Source organism: Prunus persica, chromosome G5 (genome assembly GCF_000346465.2).
Source record: "Prunus persica cultivar Lovell chromosome G5, Prunus_persica_NCBIv2, whole genome shotgun sequence".
NCBI classification, from domain to species: Eukaryota; Viridiplantae; Streptophyta; class Magnoliopsida; order Rosales; family Rosaceae; genus Prunus; species Prunus persica.
In genome coordinates, this window is record NC_034013.1 from 14,705,043 (window position 1) to 14,723,738 (window position 18,696).

General features: G+C 33.5%; 1 protein-coding gene across 1 annotated transcript; it reads left to right on the plus strand.

Moving 5' to 3' along the window:
- LOC18777372 (iron-sulfur cluster assembly scaffold protein IscU) lies at positions 15,976–18,118 on the plus strand. The gene is made up of 3 exons (XM_007209623.2): positions 15,976–16,412; positions 17,071–17,125; positions 17,682–18,118. The coding sequence occupies exons 1-3, from the start codon at positions 16,106–16,108 to the stop codon at positions 17,839–17,841; spliced, it is 522 nt and encodes a 173-aa protein (XP_007209685.1). The 5' UTR covers positions 15,976–16,105; the 3' UTR covers positions 17,842–18,118.

The window sequence follows — 18,696 nt, forward strand, 5'->3', positions numbered from 1 at the left end:
TGAAAGCTTTTTCTGCTGTCACAAAAAGAGGCCATTAAAAAGATGGAAATTCAGGAAGGAAGTTTTAGGAAATTGGAAATGTCCAAATCAGGCTTCTTACTTGAGATAATGACAATATACCCAAAGCCCGTATAGATGAAAAACGTGTCAATATGCAAAATTTGGCTCAGAAAACCAATATTTGTAATCCACTCAACAGCCTTGAATTTTCGTTTGACACCACACTGATAATGATATAGACATTTGTTTTCCCGACATGAAATTCCTTCTGTGTTTTTTTCTTTGGACCATTTGTAAATTCACAATTTGGCCTTTTCATTGTGAATTTTGTCCTCTTATAACAGTTCTATAAATAATCTTTGTGCTAAATATAATTAATTCATGCTGGGTTGTTTGGAGGAGCTCATCATCTAGCAATTTGGTATGTAGACTAAACTTTTTTTTCTTTTTTGTTTTTTGAGGATCTTTAACTATAGTGATTAAGAGTATTTTTATCCACATTAGAGATCTCGAATTTGAATTTTTTGTCTTTAATACCATTTGCTTTCAAAAAAACACTCTAAGGCCGTTTTCATGTTGAGGGGGAGGAAAACCATTGTTTTCCCCCTCTCTCCCTTTCTTCCTTCCTCAATTCTCCTCTTTTCCCCAATCTTCATAGACAAAAGATTTCCCATATTTGTCTTCGTTTTGTAATGATTTTTCTCCACTCATCACAGGCAGATGCGCCTCGACGTCGAATCTCTACCTGCGTTTTGATGTCGAATGTCTACTACCATCCTTTTTGCGGTTTCTTCATGTTTGGAATAAGTAGCAGAGACTTTGTAGGTTTTCTGTGTAGTTTTCATCTCTCATTTTGTGAGAATTTTTCACCTCTTCTTTGTGAGAGTTTTATTTGTATTGTTATGACTTAGTTTGTTCAAGCTTTATCTATTTTTGTTGTTCTACGTTTGCACTCTTAATTGGGATGTCTATGCCATAGTTTATTGGATCATGTGTGATTATTAGTGGAAGAACCTTAGATTATCTTAATTTTAATGTTAGATTACTCCGTTTTTGTAATGGGCATTTATGGCTAATTTGTTTTGGTCATTTGTGGTTAGTGACTTTTTTAGCTGAATTATAAATGCAATTCCAAAATTTCTCAACCAAAAAAAAACTTAACGTTTGCTCTAGGATGAAAAGTTCTTTTTGAATTTATTTAAGACAATTAAGTTTTTTAGTTTTAATTCGGACTATTATGACATGATTTACTAGAAAATTAACACTGAGATCCACATTCATGGATGACTAGCAGTTGTTGAAGGCAAAAGCAACAAGAGGAACAATCACCATCACAATCTCTCAAAAAAATTTAGAGAATGTGCTTATATGTTATTGTTTTACATTTTAGAGGTCAATTTCGGAAAATACAGTGTTGGTATTCTTTTTTTGCTTTTTTTTCTTTGGGTACTTTCACCACCTCGTTCCGTACGTTCTAGAAATCTTGATTATATTTTAATCTTAATTTTTTCAGGCAGAAAATGTGAGATGCAATTTGAGCCATAACAATTATCAACATTTTAATCATCTTGATTAAGCTTTTAACAATTATATAAACAATTCATTTAAAATCCAATGAAGCCTTTTTAGGTGTGATATGTTGAAATCCTACATCCTTGCATAACTAATATTTGATGATGACGTGGATCAAGGTTTCGACAAGTCATATATATAAGCTTCCATTTAGGGATCTCTCAAATAAGTTTATTTGAGGGACACCTTTATAGGGCCCACTCCGCATTGTATTCTACTAATCCAAATATCTATTTTTTAGATAATCATTCAAAAATCATCTCTACAAAAAAATCACTTAAATCCGATATCATTTGACAACTCAATTGAGTTATTGAAATTTTAGTACTTTCTTGAAATAATGTGTTCATTGAATTTGTAGGACACAATTGGATGTCGAAATGATTTTCGATTTGTCTAATTTTTTGCAAGAATGATCTATGAATATAGACTTAAAAAATAAATAATTTAAATCGTTGAAAAAAAATTCGTAAAAACTCTAAAAAATGTCCCTCAAATAATTAAGAAATCCCTCAATAAAAAGGTGTCCCTCATTAATTCTAGGTTGAATTGATACGTCGAAAACGTAGCCTAAAACTTTCATTCTGAAAAGTTGCACTTATTCTCAGTGGCCTGGCCAATCCTATATACCTTTTTAAGAGATGGTTGGATATATACTCCCACTATTTGATTAATTTGAGTTTTTTTTAAAAATAAATAATTTAAACCTAATCGAAGATGTGAATTATGACAAAAGTGTGAAAACAAATAACTTAATAACACATAAATATCCATGCATGAAGCACCATATAATATAAACAGTAAGAATATTTGAGTACAGATATGATAAGTATCTCGATCGATTCTGATGCCAATAGATTTGGAATATATGTTGTTGAAAATGCTTTGCTCAATGGATTTGGAATTGCATCTGAACTTATATACATAATTATTCCGGGATATGATACCTTATGTCTACCAAAACATGAGGCAAAGATGTTGCACTTCAAATGCACCAAAATTTGATAAAATTGGACAACTCGAGCCAAGATATTTTTAAGTCTCCATCCCACTTACTTTATCATATTATGCAGTTTTATGAATTATTTTGTGGGACGTGGTGTATCAATCATGGGACAAGTGAATTTGCTCGAGTTGATGTGATAAAAATCTAAGATTATGCGATAAGAAAATTTTGATAAAGATGTATAATATTCACATCGTATACCTCGTTCAAGGGGGGAACCAGAAATTTTTCAATATGTGGGCTAGCTAAAGTCATTAGCTTAAAATCCAATGATAATTTTTTTTTTTTTTTGTACTTACATTTTCTGTAGTTTTTCTAGAAATAAAAGTATACATATAAATCGTGCTAATTGTAAACACAAGAAACAAAAATGAAATTAGAGCCATATTATTCACAAAAGGGTGAATTTCATTTAGAAAAATGCTTCTCTTTTGGAGACAAATTAATAGAATTTTTTTTAAATTGATGTTGTGACAAACTTTTACATCAAATACAAATGTGGAAGACCCTGATTATGCCTATTGGTGTTGAAATTGTATATTTATTGTTAAAATATTAGGCTATATGTGTATTTAATTTTTTTTCCCCAAACCTTTCTAGGCTACCCAAGGGTAGCCTTTGCCTTGGTTCCGCCCATGACCTCGTCCATATTATAATACAGTGAATATTTATTGATATTATATCATAAAAATAGAAAATATCAACCAAATTTTATCACATAATCATCCAATAATTTATCCTTGTGAGAGCTTTTTTTTTCTTTCTTTTCTTACAACATTAGAGGATAATATCTCCCCCCCCCCAACCTTTACAGCCATAAAGAGATAAACTTCTTCTAAATCTATAGGGAATTGGATTCAAGCCCCATACATTATATAACACTAACTAATTAAGACATAGAAGGATATGTATGTCACCTGCAGAAACTAAAACAAAAATCTACCTTTTATTTTAAACGCAGCAACTTGATGACCACACCATCCCACCAACATAAAATAAATATTCTATAAAACTGAGAATATGTTTGAGTTGGAGGGTTTTCTGTCGGACTGATCCTTTCATGGTTGTCCTATACGGAAATCAACTCAACTCATTTCCGATGTGGGATTTGGGAGGCAAAGCACAAATCGGACACAAAAGCTCCAATTAATACTAATTGTGGATTAATTATTTAATAAAACAAAGAGAAAGATATATGCATTTTCTTAGAGACGTAATCTCATTTTGGGTGAACGATCTGCTGTTTTTAGTTTTTTTTTTCCTTTTCCGTAAATTAGATTATTTTATGGGTTAATTAAAATGTTCAGGCTGCATATATTGACTTTATGTTCTTATCCTCCTTGAGTTGTTATCTTGCCACCCAAAAGAGAGACGTGAGGAAAGGCAGTGCTACTTTACCCCAATCCTTTACTTAAAAAATCTATATTATATATATATATATATATATATACAGTTCCCTTCTATTGAGGTATCCCTCAAATAATTTAATTTGAAGGACGCCCTTTAGGGTACTTTATAATTTTTTTTTCTTCTAATGATCCAAACCATATATTTTTTAGGTCTTCATTCATAGATCATCCTTACAAAAAATTAGACAAATCGGAAACCGTTTCGACATCCAATTGTGTCCCACAAAATCAATGAACAAGGTGCTTCAAGAAAGCACTAAAATTTCAATAACTCAATTGAATGGTCAAATGATATCGGATTCAAGTGATTTTTTATAGAGATGATTTTTGAATGAATATCTACAAAATAGACGGTTTGGATTAGTGAAATACAATCCGGAGTAGGCCCTACAAAGAGTGTCCCTCAAATAATTTGAGGGATCCCTCAATGGAAGCTCTCTGTATATATATATATATGTGTGTGTGTGTGTGTGTGTGAATATATGAGCATATTTTATTGTGTTAATTTGTTAAAATATCTTTTTTTTATATCCCAAAAGAATATATAAAGCAAAAGGCAGAGAATGATGAAACATTCAAAATATCAGAAAATGCCTTTGGTTAATTCAAACATTAAGAATTGAAATTATTAATTAAATGAGCATAATATGGTAAATTCACATTTTTTCATATTAAAAAAACTAAAATTAAAAATAAAATCAGATAATAAGTCTTACTTTTATGAAACATAACTACTCATATTATATTTTCTTAATTCTAAAAAAAATATATAAAAAAAAATCACGCATGTGCCAAGAGGCTAGTATAAAATTAACCATATTCGAAGCACTTTATTCTTGCAAATGCTCTATATATATAACCCTACGTTTCCAAAGTATATAATAGGGACGGGATATAGCAAAAAATAAACAACAAAAATGAAAAATAGGGCTATCAGAGACATAATGTCCCACCAATTGTTGTTATATTTATCGCATCGCATGTACCTCCTTTTCTTTTCTCTTAATTTACAACTTTTTTTCTTTTTGGTAAAGAATTCATTTTTCCAAATCTTTTTTTTCCTAGTGCACTTAAACCTTCATAAACCATGAGCGAACTAAGAATTTTCACACGAGTGTGCTAATTTTTTTTCCCACTCTATTATGTTTGGGTAGTTGATTGCCGTTTTCTTGTGAGTTGCTCGGATGAAATGAGTCCAATTTCCTAAAAATTAGTACCAAGTTTTCAGTTTTCCAAAAATTTACAGTGGAATGGAGCCTAACCTTGCCTAAGGGTGGTTCGTGTACGTACACACAATATAACTTTGAATTAAAGCACAAAATCAGAATCAAACATATACTACATGAGACCTCAATAATGCATTGATTAAATCAATTACCAAATCCTGCAAAGACAGACATTCAATTTCCTTTTTCATGTTTTCACTGATCGAAGTTATAAAGTATGAGCCAAGAGTCGTAACAATTCTAGCCTTATCCATACACATTTCGTATATGATAATATATTTATATATCCTCTCATGAATGCGCATGCATGTCCGAATAATTTAATAATTTAATTTCTATGATTCTTGAATGAATATCACGAGATGATGGATGCAAATACCTAATATGCTACAATACGTCATATAAGGTCCAATTGGTTGCATTTGTTTTCTAATATAAGAAATTTTGCGTCAAAAGTATGGTGGAGGCCAAAAGCCTATGTATCTCCCTATACAGCTAGGTTTTAAAATGGAAAAGTTCGACCAATATACAAAGAAAAAGCTAGGTCTTTCAAATAATTGTCACATCCATCATTCATGATTTCCAAACCTTTCTCCTAAACTGCCATGAAAATCTTATAGCCTTTAGCAGCGACAAGATAGCCTTTGCTTCGAAAGATAAAGATTGCCTGCCAGTGTGTTCCCTGCTTGCCAATAATGTGTTTTTATGCGTCTTTGTCAGCTTATATATGTGTTCTTGTGTGATGAAATATATTCATCTGAAACACTTTCATCACTTTGTGTGATTAAAAAAACTCGTATGTTGTGTATTTGACTGATGCCACCTTTGTGTGAAGTAGCTAGAAATCAAGGAAAAACCCTTGTATGGGTAAATTTACATAGATGGGATGGGACTCATATAAGCGAATCTCATCTTTGTTGTGGTACGTGTTAAATTCAAAGAGACGGGTCAGTGACCCACTACTAACAACACCGATATTGTCCCCAACTTAACCACCTACAAAGCCCAGTAGATGTGGGGTTTTATCACAAAAGGCCTCGGTATTATTAGTAGTAGAACCATTCATTATATGTATTTTATTTAGTCAAATTTCTGATATGAGACTTAATATTCTTCAACAATACGTACATTAGAATATCAAAAAAGATAATACAAATAACTTTATTCTCTAGGATAACTGGCTTGACAAGGATGTCAAAAAGATTCAACAACTACTTGAGGGAGATTAATCTTGTTACTTGGAAGTCGAATCTATCAAATTTATAATAGCTAGCTAGCAGATTCAATTCGTTTGGCTCTTGATCATCTGATTTGATGCATTTTTTTAGTGGGCAAAAGTGAAAGCAACATTTTCTTGGAGAAAACACTTTCCAGGGTGTACCTCTGCAATTTGGAGCTTGATTGTTTATGCTTAAGTGAGATAATTGGAAGCTCCACCAAAGTTATAAAAAGTAACAAATTATTGTAAAAAAAAGGACATCGAAGCTTCGTTCTCAATATATTAGGTCATGTCCATGAGTGATTCCAAAAGTATGACATAAGGCCCGAGTGATAGCTATAGCTACATAGAAAAACAACAATATGGCTTGTTTTTTTTTTCACCTCAAGATCCATCTTCAGGTGAAACGATAATTTAAAATATAATTTGAGATTAATCTTCTCTCATTTGGATAAATTTTACTTGCGTTGTCTGTTTGACTTGAAACAGGATGAAGACGATAACGTGTCAAGTTGGGAACAAAGTCTTCAATATAAAACCAGCCGTATCCACTCCAAAGCTTTTGCTGGATTTGGATCATAACGAGGACATTGCCTTTCCTAAATTAATTATTGAATGTAAGAATGATAGTAGTGCGCAATGACAAGAGTAATTAAGTCCCTTAATTAGACTTAACAGCGACTTAATTTGTTAACAACAGCATCATGGCATAAGAAACCAGCAAATGATTCGATGACACGTGACGCTTAAATTGTATGTATAAAGAGAATAATTATATACTCTACCAAATTGGGGATTGTTCTTCTTTGAATATATGAATGTGTTTGGTGGTATCTTTGGTTAAGGTTTTTGTAGTCACTTGGTGGAATAGAGGTCCCCTTCAATAATACTAGAATCCAGTACAATGAACAACACCAGCAGGATTAGGTCAATGGTTAGGTTCTCAAGCTCTGCGTGTGGAACCCATCTAGCTAGCTAGCTTAGCTAGCCACATCCTTGTCACGCATAAATGATATAATATACACATCAAATAAAGTGCTTATAAAAAAATTTATTTGATCATCAAATATTAAAGATGAAGAAAAAGGTTTCGAAGATGAAGAAGCTTGAAGATGTTGTTTCATGCAGGTATATGTACCACTCAGGCTTTCCATTTTCTGTCTCACGGTAGTTCAAATTGATGATATATTCTATATTATATTTTGCTAATTACGTGAGTAATCGTAAGTCGTTGATTTGGTAAATTTTATATTAATATTGTAAAATTTGATTATTAGACATCGAATAGCATTGTTTGGTTACATAATTTTGTGGCTATTTGATTTTTAAGAGAGTCTAAGTTGTAGCCTTTTTTGTGTGGATCAAAAGTCTAAGTTGTAGCTGAAGGAAGACAGAGAGAATGGCCAGTGAAAAAAATGAAAGGATTTGACGGTGTTGTGTACGTACCACGTTGTATAGGGCTTGGGGAAGTGGGTAGCATATATTGTCATGAACCACCATTGAAGTGAAAGACCAGATCCCTTCAAAGAAGATGATGAGCCTCCATAATATAATTATGCGACAAGGAGAGAATAGCAACACACCCACAACCCACCGATCGTCCTTAATACAGAAAATTTAAAATTATTTGTGCCAAATTGAATGCTCATATATATATATATATATATATATATATATATATGAATTATGAGCAATAATGTAGCGAGTGCATAAGAATTGTGTGCAAATAAGCAACAGTTCCAATTGGCCTTTTTTATTTATATTAAAATTTTAAGAATTATTTGTTATATTATATTTTACTAGTCTCTTCGCGCCTGCGAGAAGTTTTTTTTTATAATTATTTTAAATTAAATTTATTTTATAATTAAAAAAGATAATGGATAGTTGTGTTCTATAAAAATAGAATTCATTATCTGATTTAAAATTTTTTTTAATATGGAAAAGTTTGAATTTTTACCATATTATCCTCATTTAATTAATAATTTCAATTCTTAATGTTTGCATTAACTAAGGGTATTTTCTAGTATTTTGAATGTTTTACCATTCTCTGCCTTTTACTTTATATATACTAGCCTCTCTGCACGCGCTTCCGCGCTTGCGAGAGGTTTTTTAAAAAAAATAAGTAAATTTATTTTAGAATTAAAAAAGATAATGGGTAGTTGTGTTCCATAAAAATAGGATCCATTATCTGCTTTTTCTTTTTCTTTTAATTTTTTTAAATATGAAAAAGTGTGAATTTACCATATTATCCTCATTTAATTAATAATTTGAATTCTTAATGTTTGCATTAACTAAGGGCATTTTCTGGTATTTTGAATGTTTCACCATTCTCTGCCTTTTGCTTTATATATATAGATATATATATAATTGACCAAACTACCATTCTCTGCCCTATTATTATTAATTTGCAATTCTTTAAAACTTTGGTTTATCAATAGTATTTTTTAAGTTTTTAAATGTTTGATCATTCTCTACCTTTTGCTTTATATATATAAATGACGAGACGATGCATGCAAATACCTAATATGCTATGTACAATACATCATATAACGTCCAATTGGTTGCGGTTGCTTTCTAAAATAAGAAAACTTGCGTAAAAAGTATGGTGGAGGCCGAAATAAGAAAAGCTATACGTTTAGCTGAAAAAGTTAGCTCAATGAATAAAGAAAACTGAGTTCAAATAATTATTGCATCTATCATTCATGGATTCCAAGTTTTTAAAACCCTTCTCCTAAATTCCATGACCATCTATAGCTCTCAGCAGCGACGACAAGATATATATATATATATATATATATATATATATAGCTTTTGCTTCTAAAGATAAGATTGTCTGTGATTCCCTGCTTGACAATGCGTTTTTATGCGTGTTTTGTGTCAGCTTCATTATATGTGCCATTAATAAAGGATTACTGGCTCTCAGATTTAATGGCGCAGTACGTACTATATTATACTACGTAAAGATCAAACTTCTATGTTGTGCATTTGATTAATGTCACCATTGTGTGAAGTAGCTAGAAGTCGGGGACAAATCCTTGTATCAATGGGCCTTGAGGGGAGATTCTAAATAATATTTTTGAAGTAACTACAAACTTGTTACTTGGAAGTCGAGTCTATCACATTTGTGGTAGCTATAGCTAGAAGCTTAAATTCGTCTGCCTCTAGATTGTTTCAGTGGTCATTTGATTTGATGCAATTTTTTAGTGGGCAAAAGAAATTGTCTCTCACTATGAAAGCAACATTTTCTTGGACAAACACTTTTCAGGGTGTAGCGGCAGTTAGGAGTTTGATTGTTTATGCGTAAGCAAAAATAATTGGAAGCTCCACCAAAGTTAAAAAAGTAACAAATTGTTGTTAAAAAAAGGGACATCGAAGCTTCATTTTCAATATATTAGGTATTTTGTATGCAGCGTGATAATACAGAGGCAATTAAACAATTAATTTAATAGAATTAAAAGTTTGGAATTCATCAGATATGAGAAAACTTCAAGTTTATTAAATTCAAAATGATAACATAATGCCTTAGTTACGGGCTAAAGTTGGTTTAAAGACTCCTTGAAATCCTAGGAAATCCAAAGGAAGTAGAAAGGAAAATTAACAAAAGTTTTCCAAAAAAACTAGTAAAACATTAAAACACAGTTTTGGGCTTCTAAACGATCTCAAATGTCCACAAAAGTCCATACATCATAGAAAAGCGATGAGTTTAACTAGTGAAGCCGTTCCTTTCTAAACGACGGGTTATAGGCCCAAATCTGAGCTCAAGACACAAACTAGCAGATTCCCTATTTTGCCTTTCACGCACAACTCTTCAACTCCTCTTCTATCGCCTCAATCATCTATTGTACATCATCTTTTGTTATAAGGTTTTTGGAGTCACTTGGTGGAATGGAGGTCCCCTTCTATAATATTTGAAACCAGTACAATAAAACCAACAGAGTTTCCTATACATGCTAGGTCAATGGTTAGGTTCTTAAGGTCTGTGGAACCCATCTAGCCACATCCTTGTCATACATAAATGATATAATACACACATCAAATAAAGTTCTTATAGAAAGAAAAAAAAAATTGATCATCAAATATTAAATATGAAGAGAAAGGGTTCGAAGATGATTAAGGTTGAAGATAAAATTGTTTGGTGAGAATTTTCCATCGGGCTGAGAGATTAGGTATGACTAAAATACAAAATTACTTGCAAAAAATACGACTATTCACCATATTCTTAGGTCTTGGCCATCTAGCCACATATATGTGCAAATTAATTAGTTTTCTTGAGGTTTTTGAAGTTTTTATCCCGAATGTCTCGTTTATGATCATTACGTAGGTCAAAAAAGACAACAATAATGCAGGTACTTTCATGCAGATATGACAACGTCATTTTCCATTTTTGGTCTCATGATAGTTCATATATTCTACACTATAATAGACATCGAAATTTGCATATACAACGGATAGCATTATCATATACCGTGTCAGTATAGAATTTTGTTTGGTTACATGTTTGTGGCTATTTGATTTTAAGAGAGTCAAAGTTGTAGCTGGAGGAAGAATATCCAAGTTGTCGAGAAGACAATTTGAGAGTCCAAACAAAATGTAAAGTAAAAGGCCAAGCAATGAAGACAGAGAAGACGACCGGTGAAAGACATGAAAGGATTTGATGGTGTTGTGTTGTGTACGTACTACACCGTCGTAGAGCGCTTAGGGCAGTAGGTAGCATATATTGTCATGAACCACCATTGAAGTGAAAGACCAAAGACCTTCGAAGATGATGAGTCTCCATAATATTATTTTGCGACAAGGAGAGAATACAGAAAATCTAAAATTATTTGTGCCAAATTACTGTTCATGTATGAATTATGAGCAATAAATAAAACGCCCCATGTGAATATTCTAAGAATATTGTAAGTTTTGGATGAATAAACATAGCAATCATGTAGACCCTGTGCATATGAATTGTGTGCAAATAAGCAATAATTTTGTGACTTTTGACATAATGTTCATTTGGAAAAACAAGAAGAAGAAAGAATCTACTATATGTCACTCCAACCTTTCGGTTTTCTCACTTACACATTATATTTCAGTGTGGATCGTTTGTTTTTTAAGATATTGGGGGAAACTATAAATTTCTTTAGATGCTGTGAAAAACTATATAAACATTACTATGTTAGTAAATCAAGATTCGATTACTCAACTTTTTCTTTATTATCAAAAGCAAAGATAACTTCTACTACGAGGATTTGAAAGGAATAAAGGATGATTCAGTTCTTAACTCTAGAAAAATCACCAAATGTTGAGTGATTTTCTCCATTACTCACGTCGTACATGACAACTCATGCTGATGTTCATTATCTAACCCATCTTGAGAGCCGTAATCATAAAATCATTATCAAGAATTTAACCTCTGCTTGAGGCACAGAAGAAACCGCTCAATTGAATCACCTCCTTTCTGAGTAGTTTGCAATTCGGTATTCAAATGATTAGAAGGATTCATCCAAGCTTCACAAACAGTTTTGTTACCTATCACATATTTGATATAGCTTCATCAGAAAGTCTAGCAAATTACAACCTAAAATACGTAGGTGTTTTATTCGGCAAAATTTTGGCAAATTACAACCTAATTGTTTGGCCATTATATAATGTTTTAATATAAATTATTTACATTTTTTAATGTATATTATTTTTAGTATTCAATAATATGTGAGAATTTTGTGTATAATACGTGAATTTTGTGTGTCTTATTGAAATTTTTGTCAAAAATAAGTACGTACATGTATAATACGGATATTGTACGTTTTTTTTTAAACGTGAACTTTACCGAGTCTTTAAGACATGTGCAGAATACAGATGTATTATTAAAAAATATGTACGTATGTGTATAATACATTATTAAATGTGAAAGTGCTAAATTCTTTATATGGGTAATAACTTTAGAAAAGTAAAAAATCAAAAATTGGACAATAGAGACTCGGGTAATTGTTTAATAGTAATGAATAATGCTCCAAACTACTCTTATCGATAAACGAAAATTGGAAAAAAAATTAAAAAGAAAAAAAGGATACCATTAAAGCGTATAGCCGTTCGGCTATACTATTTATATAAAAAAAAAAAATTAAAACAAAAAACCCAGTAAAGCCCGACGGGTTTACTATTTTAAAAAAAATTAAAAAAATGGAGTATAGCCGCGCGGCTGTACTATTTATAAAAAAACAAACAAAGGAGGACCCGCCCAGCGATATGGCCCGTACGTGTCAAAATACGTATAGCCGTTCGGCTATACTATTTTTTAAAAAAACTAAAAACCAGGTATAGCCGCGCGGCTATACTATGTAAAAAAATAGCCCCGCTTAGCCAGTAAGCGCCACGTGTCAAAAGAGTAAAGCCGAACGGCCATACTACTTATAAAAAAAATTAGGGAAAAGTAGCTTCTTTTTTTTCTGGTCTGAAGGGGGAAGCGTAGCTTAAACACATGATAACAGCTTCAGTTGCTCAAAGCTAGTACTTATTTGAATCTTCAAGACGTATAATCTGAACCCTGCTACATAGACACCCTAAACTGTTCTAGTCAGATATAGACTCAGGCAAATAATACAACTGCGCTACAAAAATTTCTAACTAGTTCGTACCTGTTCCACAGAGATGAGATCAACAATTCCTCATGCCTTTTTCTCCCACACTTCCAGAAGATGCAATTTTGAAGGCTGGAGGCACTAGGACCAATGTCAAGCCTTGGACCAATCTTGACTACGATTTTCTCATCGATGGAAGCTACATAGACGTCTGCATCAGCTGATAGAATGCGCAAGGCACTGTCGGTGAGGTAAATTAGATCCCGTTCCTGGATCTGATTGCAGTGAGTTTAGTGATCTCCTCTTTCAGACCCCAGTCAAAGAAGTGGTCATAAAACTGTGACAAAGATAATCTGATAAACAAAGTTGAAGTATGGGCCATAACCATCAAGCCTAAATAGGTTCACTGGGGAAACAGAAAGACCTCAAATACTAGGCAGTGAGAAAATGCTTAATCTGGCAACAATATCACATTATTTTATTTATATGTATTGGAAAGCAAGTTCATGCAAGTTCAAGCAAGTGCATTTTATAGTAAACTAAAAGGGCATTTGGCAAGCACTTATGAAACAGAAAGATGGCCCTTTTCTAGCTTGAGAAAAAGAGTAAATTAAATTCCAAGAACTTATAATTGATGGGATCCCTGGATGAGTAAGAATGTAGGCATATCCCTGCATGACCTTATCCGAGAGCTCCACCCACTGAACCCAATTTCAGTCTTTAATCAATTCATCCAATCCGAAAGCTCTTTATGAACTTTTGTGTTTTTGTGGTCAGTATCAGGAGCAGCATTGTAGTCAGCTCTAGTGTCATGGTTCCCCTTAATCAGTCATGTATCCCACTACCATGTAAGGCACTTATCAGTGACTTCAATATTTTGATGCATGAGATCATAGAGCCTTCCAGGCATGTATCCTTAGAAAAAGGAAAGATTTGAGATCAATGCTCAATATACAAAGAATTCTCCTATGACAGTCATACAACTAATGCTATGGCTAAAGACTAAGCTTTCAAGATTAATGGAATAAATTTTTTTGGATCAAAGTCTTGTTGCGGACTTGCGTGCTAGTTCTGCGATCATCTTTGAGCTCAACAACTTTAAACAAAATGTGGTTTGCGCAACTGACAAGGTTCAAGAGAGAGTTTTCGGACAGGTAAATAGCTTCAGGTGAAATAGCACGAGAAGGTGGAGGAAGCCAAACATGTGTAATCCCGGAAGTAGCTAGTTAAGGTACAGACTGTCTTAAAGAGTTGTACCATCCTCCTTTCTTGCTTGATTCCCAATTGAATTCCTGATCATCAGTCAGGCCCCCGAAAATACATTAGCCCTGCGGAGAGAGAGAAAGAGAGAGAGAGAGGTTATGTATTACTATAAGTACCTGAAATAGGATCTGGGAAGCACTGAAGTCGGCTGCAAGAGTGATAGAGAGAAGGAAATAGATGAGGGAAGTGGTTAGAGTGTTCATGTTTCCTTGTAATGAAACCAGATCCTTTGGTGGAGGTGTGAGAACTTGATTGTTAACGGTAAATTGAAAACCTGACTGTTTTTAGACATGCCTTAATTGCTAATTCCGCTGCTATCTATGGTGCGGCTGACATTAACTTGTCCCAACCAATTGCCAATGATGGAGAATTGGAGATGGAGGCACTTGCTCTTTGCTAAGGAACAACAAGAAATAAATATGGTCATGTTAGGCTAAGTTTGGTCTCCTAGGTCTACTCTCGATGCCATTTTTACTTTTAACAACTAAGATATTGACGTGTATACTGACACATCATTTGGTGAACAAATTTGATAAGGAAATTAGGTGTCTCTAATGTTAACCTCTAATAATGACATTTCAATTGGATTCTTCATAGATAAGAGTCCTAAGCAGTTTAATTGCTCCCAAAGAAATTCCACACATGCAAATTGTATTCACTTTCTTGCATCTTCCAAAGAAACCCCAACTTTTATTTTTGGTAGATGACTACTATTTGCTTTACTCCTTGATAAATAAGCATTAAATACACTTGCAATACAACAATTTCTAGTTACTTCATTCCACAGATGATATACAAGACCTCATGCTTTTTTCTCCCACATGGCATAATCCTTTCCAGAAGTTGCAATTTGGTAGGTTGGAGGTACAAGGTTCCCAACGTCGTACCTTGAACCAACCTTTGCTATGATTTTCTCATCTATGGCAGCAACGTAGAGATCTGCATCAGATGCTAGAATACGCAAGGCACTGTTGGGTTTGATCTCGTTCCGGGATCTGATTGCAATGAGTTTAGTGAGACTCTTTATTTATTAAAAAAATAAAAATAAAAAAAGGAAAAGAGTATCGCCGCGCGGCTATACTATTTAAAACTAAAAAATAAAAGAACGCCGTATAGCCGAGTGGCTGTAATATTTTAAACAATAAAAATAAAAAAACCTAAGTGAGTATAGCCGTCCGGCTATACTATTTATTAAAACAAAAAAACAAAAAAAAAACCCAGTAAAGCCGATCGGCTGTACTATTCATAAAAAACAAAAGACGCCCCCGTCCAGCGATTAGGCGCCCACGTGTCAAATCAGTATAGCCGGCCGGCTATACGATTTTTAGAAACATTATTAAAACTGAGTATAGCCGCACGGCTATACTATTTTAATAAAAATAGCCGCCGGCCATACTATTTATATATATTAAAAAAGGACCACGTGTCAAAAATAGTAAAGCTGCGCGGCTATACGATTTAAAAAAATTAGGGCAAAAAGAGTATAGCCGCCCGGAGTTACTATATTAAGAATAAAACAACGAATTTAGTATAGCCGTGCGGCTATACTATTATTCAATAGTGGGCTGATGTTTTGGGTCGAGCCCTAGAAGTTTAAGAAGGAGAAGCAGCTAGCAAGCCCATCCAGAAATGTTGGAAAACGAAGTTAATTAAACATCTGTCAATTTAGATTTTATAACTATCTCACCGTCCACGTGTCCATAACCTCAAACCGCCATTCACAATCTCAATCCCTAATTTTTTGTTGTTGCTATCCCAATCCAGCTCTCTGTCCTCGTTCACAAAATTAGCAAGTATCACCTGAGAGGTTCGAAGAAGAAGCAGAAGAAACCAACCACAAAGCGAAAATGTTGAGGCTTGCGGCGAAGAGACTTCTCCAAGGGGGGCGGCTAGGGTCACATGAGGCTCAGTCACCGGCGGTCCTGAGCCTGACACGTTTTTACCATGAGAGGGTGGTGGACCACTACGATAACCCGCGCAACGTCGGTTCGTTCGACAAGCATGATCCTACCGTGGGCACGGGACTCGTCGGTGCGCCCGCTTGTGGCGATGTGATGAAGCTCCAGATTAAGGTCGATGACAGCACGGGAAAGATTGTTGATGCTTGCTTCAAGACCTTTGGCTGTGGATCGGCCATTGCCTCTTCTTCTGTCGGTTAGTCACGTTTATATGCATATTTGTTTATGTAATTGTTTGTTTGGTTGCTTAGAAAATTTTAGGGCAGAAAAGATTGAATTTTTTTTAAATAGAAATCGAATTTTGACTTATTGATTGGAACGAAGGTCTTGCTAGTTTAATTAATTCTGCTATGCTTTGCTTTGCTTGGTTGAGGTAGAAATTGGAGGCATTGAGCCGCTTATAACTTGTTCTGTTGGTTGTGAATTAAAAATTTAAGTTATTTAGATTGAATTAATACGTTTTCTGAGTTTGCGTATTTCATTCCAATTTGTATTATCGGTTTATTGAGGTATGATTAATTTATGTATTTGTATAATCGTTTTGGATGCGTTTTGCATTTCATCAAAGTACTTGTATGTGTCATCATCATGCTGCCTCTTTTTATGAAAATTTAGGGTAATGGGAAATTATTGTTTATTGAAATTACTCTGATGTGTTGTGGAAAGTTGCTATTCTCTGAAGTCAGTCAATGACGGATCATATATTTTATAGAGAGTTAATAAATTATTGTTACTGTTTCATGGCATGTGATGCTTCCCTTGCTTAGTTTTAGTTCAATTTGTCTGATATGATTCTTTCTGGACTGATACCATCGATTTTAATTGTCTAATGTTGCTTTTGTATCTTCTTCCAGCTACTGAATGGGTGAAGGGGAAACAAATGGAGGAAGTCTTGACTATTAAGAACACGTGAGTTCTGCTATCCTGATTTTAACTTTATCTAATTTATTTTGTTCATCTTTCTTGCTGATACTTTAACATGTTGGTCTTGATATGTAATTGAGTGAATGTTTTGGGTTTGTAGTTTATCATGTTAGTTTGATTCCTGCAATATTCACTTGCGGACTTTGTATGAAACCTGTGATTTTGCTGTCAAATTCTCTTCATTGAGTTAATATTGATATCCAAGATACTTGCCAATGGCAATTCTAGGCTAATTTGGTTTGTAAGTATTTATTTATGGACTTTGATTATATGCTATTGCCTAATGGGAGGGGTTTTATGTTGTGTATTTCTTTGTCTTGTGTTGTCAAATAGCCTTGTCTGGTACCCCTTTCGCCTACTAACAGTCCCAATATTGACCATTTTACCATAGTGATTTCTGTTTTCTGTTCGAGGTGTGGTATGCCATTGCTTATACTTGTTCTTCCAAGCAGAATTTCTTCTGCCGGAAGCTTTGATATTCTAATTCTGTTTCTAACATTTTTGCTCATTGTTTTGGTTGGTTCTTTTGAATTTCCTGCAGAGAGATTGCAAAACATCTTTCTCTTCCTCCTGTTAAGCTTCACTGTAGCATGCTCGCTGAGGATGCTATCAAGGCAGCTGTTAAAGATTATCAGGCCAAGCAAACCAAATCAAATGGCAGTACAGAGGCAACTCCTGTTGAGAAGGCTGCTAATGCTTGATTTTTCTTTCATGTGAAATGATGATGAAAAATATCTGGGTCCAGTTTTCCATCTGTTGGTTGCCTACTAGTTATTGTAATAATGGTTGTACTGGATTAGACTAGCGTCAAAGCTTCGTATTTTCTCTGTGTTTTTTGTTGTCGGATTGCACATGTATGAACAAACAAGTTCGTAAGTATACTGTAAATTAGAGATATGAAGGCTGTTTTAAATGCGTTCCTGATTTCAATAAACAACTTAATTATTTATGCAATTCGATCTTCATATGAATATTATATATGTGGCTTTAGCTTTTCAAGTTCTTAAGTGCTCTTTCTGGCTCGTTCTTAATTTGAATAAAGTCTTTGAATATGCGGAGTCTCCATATTGATATGAAGCATTATAATTATTTGTTTATACTAAGCATGTTTGGTTGAAATTATTCTATTAAAACGTTGAGATAATTGTTGGTGAAATTAATGAAAATAATTATGTGTGCTAACTTTGAGGTCCTGTTTGTTCGCGGAAAGGATTGAGAAATGGTAGCAATGTCGGCCTTGGACACAGGGCCTGGTTCCCAAGGGCGACCGCCCAGGGCCTCAAGGGCCCATATTTTTAAAATTAAACATTAAAACTTATTAATTTGTATTGGAACAACAAACATTCAATTAAATCAGTATTTTTAAGAAAATATTTAGTTTTTCTAATTTGATGGTTTTTTGTTATGAATTTTTTTTAAATGTTGTATGATTTATGTACTTTTTTCTTATTTTAATTTGATGAGATTACTATATTGAAGATAAAGATAAAATACATGTGCATATATATTATTTTTCTTCTATATATATAAAGCAAAATGCAGAGAATGGTGAAACA